General features: G+C 33.2%; 1 protein-coding gene across 1 annotated transcript; it reads left to right on the forward strand.

Annotated features, from left to right (window-relative positions):
• Nucleotides 1–1,817: 1,817 nt before the first annotated feature.
• On the forward strand, nucleotides 1,818–8,416 carry LOC108204902 (calreticulin-3). Its single transcript, XM_017374576.2, has 14 exons — nucleotides 1,818–1,979; nucleotides 2,702–2,809; nucleotides 3,650–3,842; nucleotides 4,710–4,968; nucleotides 5,159–5,215; nucleotides 5,298–5,345; nucleotides 5,489–5,575; nucleotides 5,670–5,727; nucleotides 5,822–5,889; nucleotides 5,991–6,083; nucleotides 6,174–6,230; nucleotides 6,334–6,432; nucleotides 7,605–7,637; nucleotides 8,224–8,416. The coding sequence occupies exons 1-14, from the start codon at nucleotides 1,877–1,879 to the stop codon at nucleotides 8,233–8,235; spliced, it is 1,275 nt and encodes a 424-aa protein (XP_017230065.1). The 5' UTR covers nucleotides 1,818–1,876; the 3' UTR covers nucleotides 8,236–8,416.

Below are 8,416 nucleotides of genomic sequence, written 5' to 3' on the forward strand. Positions count from 1 at the left end.
ATGTTAGTGACTATTGTGCCCTTGGGCACACTATAGAAAATTCGATTTAATAAACAAGTCCATTCGAAATGAACAGAACTGGCAACATGCGAACACGGGTTCCAATATTCTGAAGCACGCAAATAAATTTTATACTTGAATAAGTAACTGTGCAGGAATGTTTTTGGACCGGCAAATCTAGGTAGCAATGTGGTCCGATGTTAAAAGAGTGAACTGGTCAGCTCTATTTAAGACCTCAAGCCGAAGACTTGGCAAATTTATAGGTCAACGCAAAGTGGAAAAGACCTCAAGTCTTCTTATAATACCCCTTCTTTTTCTCTTTATTTGCACAAGTTGCCACTCTGCCCTTGGAACAGTCAACCTACCCAAACTTTCAAACGGAGGTGCATGGAAACTACTCCGGGGAAAAGCCAGAGATGCATAGAAGTATGAATTTCAGTTTGTCTCAGTTGTGATTCAAAACAATCGGAAGAAAATATTGTTGAAATCGTACTTAAATTCCGGGTTCATCGAATTAATTAAATGACTGCACATTCAAAACGCTCATGAAAAATTGGAGATTATAATTCTGATAATTAGCCCATTTTTTCACTTTTGATTATCGTATTCGATTTCGATTGTATTCAATTTCGATTTTGCATAATTTGAATTGGATGGTTGGGTTTATGTAATTTTTCCGGGATAATATACCATATGTCTATATTATATTATTAAAATTAAACATTCAAATTATTGGTTTACAGTGCAGTAAGATATTCCTCCGCTTCTTTTTTCCTTTCCGATTTGATATGGCGGGACTGTTACTAATTTAAGTCTAATTTATAAGATTAAATATAATCGTGAATAATTTTGTTGGATTCGTATTCACAAATATTATGGTGAAGTTTTTATAATTAATACTAATACAAAATTAAAGATATTAACGATCAAAAGTGTGTGTTGGCAAATGATAAAAACAAACAGAAAAGGTAATAAAAAACAGAGGGAGTATATTATAAATGTTCAATTGTTTAAAATGTTAGAATAATTTATACATTTATACTATTAAAGGTTTGAGGTCTGAATTTGTCAACAGCATACTAAAATAAATTATTAATTTAAATATAAAATATGTTAAATATATAAAAATCATTATTTTAGTCTTTAATTTACGTTGATGGTCCTAACTATTTCATTTTATTATATTTGTGCGGATAAATCTAAGAACAACAAAGATATTGAAATTCTTTGAAAATTCCTTTGATATTTAGTTTTATGGATTAAAAAAGCTTGTAGAAATTTAGCAAAAAGAAAAAAAAAACTTGTAGACATCATTATTTTCTTTATTATATTACGAGTTAATGACAAAGCTGTTATTTTCCTATTCATGACATTCAGATAAAAAAGAGACAGTGGAAAATCATATACTATAATTTTACATGCAAATATGGCCATCACTCCAAAATTATTTAATCTCACATAACATAAACAGTTGCATTTATAAAAGTAAATACAACTTAAATTTCTGAAAAATGACATTTGCAGCATTTAGGTGTTTCATAATTTATTCCGAAACCTTTTTCCAAATATTGTACCCCATGAAGCACGGTGATATGAAAGTGGCAAAAGCACTGCACCAACAATTCAAAGAGCAAAGTATTTTAATATAAATATTGGTGCACAAACCAAAAGACACGACCCTATTGGAGGATGCAACGTTCATGCTGCAATCTAATTGGTCCATATAATTAAACCACAATTTTTTATTGAAGTCAAGAGTCAAGGTTGTGATCATCAGTGGCAATAATGTAATTTACACAACAAAGCAATGCTTTTCATTACACAAATATTCTATAAGTAGACCAAACAAGAACTGAGCTTCACATGATCCTCCAAAATGAACTCAAAATCTATGTTTAAGATTTTTGTAGCTGCCCTTTTGGTTGTTTCACTCATTGCACCTGCAATTTCTGAGATTATATTTGAAGAGCGTTTTGAAGGTACCCCTTTGTTCTTTCTTCTTTTAAGATCTTTCCCTTTTCAGTTCTTGATAATCTATTGTTAGTTACTGTCTATATGTATGAATGTATTTATATGTGACTTAATGTGGGAGTGTTTTGGTTTGAGTTTTTATGTGACTTGTCTTGTTGTAGCTGAAAATTTAAGCAACTTTTTTTTCTTTGGGTTTTTCCCTTTTGAGTGAATAGTTGAAGAGAGAGACACAAATTGTGTGTACATGGTTAGCACATTTGGGGAAACTTAGTTGAAAGATACTTATTTGTTAAATATGAGGATATATTGGGAATTGGTGGTTATTTTTTACTACATAAAAGGGTTGTACTAGGATTTAGGTGTTGACTTTGGTACATTTTGGAGTAATCAAGTTGGAAAGTTTCCTGACTAAGAATAGATGATAGATGAAAAACTTATTAATTTTTTAATTATGGTCTTGCATTTTTTCGGGTATCAGACACAGGATACTTATTAGCAAATTTAGATGAAAGTTGATGTAAGGATACTTGTTCATTTATAGCGGACATAATTGAAATTTGATAGGTGTTTTCAGGATTTTTGTTTAGGTTTGATATAGCTAATGCTAGCTTAAGTAATACGGCAGCGGCTACAATGTGAAGTTTGTATTTTCAAAGTGTTTATCGTATTTATTCTGATATTTTGTCATTTTGATTTCGTGAACTTATATCTGTGGTTTCATTTTGGCAAGATGGGTGGCATAAAAGATGGGTAAAGTCTGATTGGAAGAGAAGTGAAGGTAAAGCTGGTTCTTTTAAGCACACGGCTGGAAAATGGTCTGGGGATCCTGATGATAAAGGTGCATCCTCATTGCTTTCGTTGATTATTTCGAGTTGAATGGTGCTATCAAGCTATAACTCTGTAATAATGCTATTAAAGGCTTAATATATCATTTAGAAAAAGAAAAAGTTTAAATCTTTTAGGTTTACATTTCCTATTCTGTTCTTCTAGGTTGACGTTGCCTTAAGATGGTGTGTTGGATTAAATAATTTTTTGTTAGTAATTATTCTTAATGTTTACTGTTTAGCTAAGCATGGCACTACTAGGCTATAAATTTGTCGTAATGCTAATAAGGGCTTAATCTCTTATTTAGGCAAAAGAAATAGGTTAAATCTTTCAGGATTGCATTTCTTGTACATTGAGAAGCTGTTTCTTTGTTCTTCTATACTGCTTTTCCTTCATTGTTTTGTATTGAATTATATAAATGTTTTGTCTGCTGTTTTTCTTGATATTTATCTGAACATGTTCTGGTCTATAAATAACTATAATTATGTTGGTTATTGGGACTCTTTTCATTTCTTCATTGAAGATTACCCTATTTAATTAGTTACTCTAAGTTACACTTAGCCTTTAGAAGTCCTACTAGTTACAAAATATGTTAAAACTTATTAAATGAAAGGGTGAGTTGGTATTGAAAGGAAGCTATAAGCTACCTGAATATATTCACACAAATTGTGGGCAGTGTGGATGTGTGTGTTATTGTCCATCAGATTAGTATTTGTGCAAAAGTGAATTTATGTAGCTTCAAATGTAGTAATTTGTTTTCTTGGAAGTTCGATGCAATTACAACTTCACTTAGTTATAAGTTAGTGCTAATAAACCAAGCTTGTAGGGTTCTGATAATTTTCAAAATGTATAGGTATTCAGACAGCTAGTGATGCCAAGCATTCCGCAATATCCGCCAAAATACCAGAATTTAACAACAAGGACAGGACACTGGTTTTGCAATATTCCATCAAGTTAGAGCAGGACATTGAATGTGGTGGCGGCTACATAAAGCTTCTGTCGGGATTTGTTAATCAAAAGAAATTTGGCGGGGACACTCCTTACAGGTATGTCAACACTACGGTTCTCTGATAAGATCACAATACTAAATTAACAGATAGAAAGGTTTTTTGATGGTTGTTTTGATTAATTTTAAATAATTCTCTTGCACTTGACACCTTTTTGGTTCTCATTTTCTTTGTTGCGGAATCCCATTCCCGGCTACCATTCCTAAAGATACTACACATAAAAAAAGGAAGAAGGCATATTTATTACCTTCTCTTTACTCTCTATTACTCCCTCCGTCCCAGCCAATTCTTTACGTTTGGTTTGGGCACGGAGGTTAAGAAATATGTATAAAGTAGTGGAAAAGAGAAAGAAAAGTGGGTGAAGTGGCGGGACCCATCAATTTTTAATGTATAAAAGAAAGATAGTGGAGTAAAAGTAGTGTGAAAATGGTGTAAAAGTAGTGTGAAAAGGAAGGAAAAGTTGGGAAGTGGTGGGTAAGTTTTGAAATGTAAAGAATTGGATGGGACATCCCAAAAAGGAAACTGTAAAGAATCTGGAGGGACGGAGGGAGTATAAGTTACACTAATATGAAGGGCACTATAATATTGCATTTTTAAGTTAGGTAGTGGTCAAACATTTTGTGACCTGTTCAATGGGTGGAACAACAATAATTAGCTTTGTCGCAGGTGTTTTTTTGTTTCATATTCATTCTGTTTTCTATTAATTTTCAATTTTTCATCAATGGCAATTTCTTTCTCGCACAAATTTTATTTTTGCTAAGTCTGTAATGAGCTTTAGTTTAATCCTTAAAATGTTCAGTTGTCCCTATCATCAGTAGAACCATCTCCGCAGAATAATGTACATTTTTCTACTTTAACTCCCTTTCCTGTTTTAAAAGCTATCACTCATGGTTATTATTTCTGCAGTTTGATGTTTGGACCAGATATATGTGGCACACAGAAGAAGAAGCTTCATGTTATACTATCCTATCAGGGACAGAATTATCCCATCAAGAAGGAACTGGAGTGCGAGACAGACAAGCTAACCCATTTTTACACATTTATTCTTAGGCCAGATGCGTCATATAGTATTCTCATTGATGGCAGAGAGAGAGATTCTGGAAGCATGTACACTGACTGGGATATCCTTCCTCCACGCAAAATCAGAGCTGTTAATGCCAAAAAGGTTAGCTAGAGCTTACAAGCTCCATTAAACAGAGACATTTAATCTGAGTTTGGTTTCTTAAAAGATTTTTGAATTATGTCAAGCTATCTTGGGTTTGAAACTGATTTCAACTTCCGATTGTTATCATCCTCTAATTGTGGTCATTTGTATCTTTAAGATCCTAATTTGAGTAACTATTCATCTTCTTTAGCCTGCGGATTGGGAGGATAGAGAGTACATTGATGATCCAAATCATGTTAAGCCTGAGGTAGCCAGCTGTGAAGTTGTGTTTTTATCATGTAACTCTTGCCCCGTGACTATCTACTAACATTTAGCACTATGACAAGCAGGGATATGACTCAATACCACGAACAATTCCTGACCCAAAAGCTACACAGGTTAGTTAATAATTAACTCGATAGTATGATATATGTATAGAAATCTCTATTGTGGAAGATTAAGTAGATGACCATGTCATGTATAAAATGAAATTGTGAAACAAAATTATATGCATCTAATTTTTTATTTTTTTCTGAACTAGCCTGATACATGGGACGAAGATGAGGATGGTGTATGGAAACCTCCCAGAGTCCCTAATCCCGCATATAAAGGACCATGGAAGGCCAAGGTACATTTACCTTTCTATAAGAGCTAATAGAAGCCACATAATGTCTACTGGAGAATGTTCTTTTCTCATTTTTGATGGATTTTATTTTCAACAGAAAATAAAGAACCCTAACTACAAAGGGAAGTGGAAAATTCCTTACATTGACAATCCAGGTACTCCATCTATGTATATTACATAAGGTGCTTACATATATACTGTCTAGTTACGATATTACATAGATCTCTCATTCCTACTCATTGTGTATAGAATTTGAAGACGATCCTGACCTTTATGTTATGAAGCCAATTAAATATGTGGGCATAGAAGTATGGCAGGTAGGATATCAATGCATTTGTTCTGGTTATTTTCTGTATCAAGCTTTATATGATTTGATCATTTATAGAATTAACTAAAATCTGTGATGTTATTACTGCAGGTGAAAGCTGGTGCAGTCTTCGACAATGTTCTAATTTGTGATGAGCCAGAATATGCAAAGCAAGTTGTGCAAGAAGTTTTTGCTAACAGAGAGGTACAGTCTAGCTCTTTGATTTACCCGTGCAGATACTAGCGAACATAGTGTTTTACTGTTTGTATTAATGTGCCCCTTTTCAATTTTTAGATTGAGAAAGAGGCCTTTGAGGAAGCAGAGAAAGTGAGAAAAGCAAGAGAAGAAGAGGTGGGTGTCATGAAGCAGTGCTTATATCCTGAGATTCTGCTACTGGTGTATTCTGGTTTATCTGAAGGCTTTTATAAGTTTTTTTCATGATTGATGCATGCAGGAAGCTCAAAGAGCAAGAGAGGAAGGTGAAAGGAGGAAGAGGGATAGGGGCTATGACCGGCGAAATCACAGAGATAGACATAGAGATAGATATAGAAGGGTTAGTATGACGATGCTTGCACTAATTTTTTCGTTTTTGATGATTGAACACACTCGCACCCACTTTTTTTTACAAGACTTAAACCGTCAACCTCATTAAATAGAGAAAGGCAGATACCCCTAGAGCAAGAGTCCCTTTTGTCTTGCACTACGTCGCACTAAAACATCGTTTATGTCTTAATCCTGCATTAAATTATTTTTTCATTCCGTCAATCACTTCTTTAGAAGTAGATTGTCTAGTAAGGGCACATCTATCCATATTTTACTAGATACAAAACAACATATGTCGTCTCTCTAGCTTGTAGTCACTTGTTTTTTTTTTGTGTTGTTTGGACCCAAAGAGAATTGTCTCAACTATTTAAGGTAGATAACTAAATCCTCATTAACAATGCTTTTGCTAATTCAAAAGTTTAAATCCAAGACTAAATCTCCATGCTGTACTTTGACATTCCACAATCATGAAATTTTCCATCTTTAATTCAGGAAGCAACATACTAGTTGAGCCAAGGTTGTATTCTAGCAATAAAATAACTCCTTCCTTTCTCAACACCTTATCTTACTTTCCCTAATTTGATGCTTTTGTGATTTAAACGTGAGTTGAAAACCCCCTTGGCACCCATATATTATTTCTAGAGGAAGATAAATCCGGAGATATCCTATTAATGGCTAGAGGAAGATTGATCCTGTAGTTCACATACGTCATTTATCTCTTGCAACATACTCCCTCCATCTCATATTATGTGTCTTGTTTTGACTATTGAAGAGTCATATTGACTAGATTTTGACCGCAAATTACATATTATCCGGCTTAAAAAGGTTAAAAACTTACTTTATTAGAAAATATATCTAATTCCCTTCAAAATCCATTTCACAGATTTTTAAAATAATTAATAAATTATCTTTAATTAATGGTCAAAGTTTGGTCAAATTGACCATCTAATAGTCAAACGAGGACAAATAATATGAGATGGAGGGAGTAGTAAACTAGTAAAGTTAAAACAATTGGTCACTTTGATATTTTTTGACATTCAAATTTTGATAAATTACAATCCAGTGATGCATACATGTCAATTTCCTGGATAGGTCAAAGAGTTGGTGGCTCTAGTTTATTAAGATTATTTTTATATAAATACGGGAGATTCTGATAGCTGTTTTTGTCATTTACTTTTGCAGCGTGATCGTCATGACTACATGGATGATTATCATGTAAGCCTGATAATAGTTATATATTGATTAATATTTCTCTCTTTTTCACCTGCTGCATCTCATTATTGTTACCTCTAAGGCTTTAAGCTATAAAGCCTTATAGTTTTGCACATAAAAATTCAAAAGCTAGTATTTTAATGTTATCGCCTATCTCATTTGAGCATTAAGAAATTGCCATAACGGCGACTTAGAGTATAGTTAGCAAAAATTGAATAAAGCTGTCAGATATTTAAAAAGGTATACTTGGTACATAAGAATAAGCTAGATTAAGATGTTATGTTGAGTAGAATGTGTAATTACTTGGTGCTTCATTGGCAAGTGGCAGGCATTTGACATGGGTTTTAGTATTTAGCTAAGCACTTAGGTCACAAGTTTGGCTAGATGGATAAACATACCTAAACAATGAATGAAAGAAGAGGTTGAAGAAGCACGGGAACTTATAACTTATAAGTACTAAACGTCATTATGTTATGCAAAATGCATCGTAACTATAGCATAGATTCTTCAAGTCCATTGTCATGCTTCTGTCATATCTGTGAAGAAATGAATTTTTATAATTTAATAAATATTTATTTGTACTTTGCAGGATGAACTTTGATAGCTTACAACTCTATGCAAGAATCAGTCGAATGAACATCATCTGTCCATGGTTAAGTGTTGTTGTACTAGTTATTGTCAGCCTTCATTTGTATCCATACTGGCATAAAATATATGTCCATCGATAAAAAACTTGTAATTTGAGAATGTCTCTTGTGATATCGTAATTTTATTTTTTAGTC

The sequence above is a fragment of the Daucus carota genome, chromosome 1 (genome assembly GCF_001625215.2).
Source record: "Daucus carota subsp. sativus chromosome 1, DH1 v3.0, whole genome shotgun sequence".
Taxonomy (NCBI): Eukaryota; Viridiplantae; Streptophyta; class Magnoliopsida; order Apiales; family Apiaceae; genus Daucus; species Daucus carota.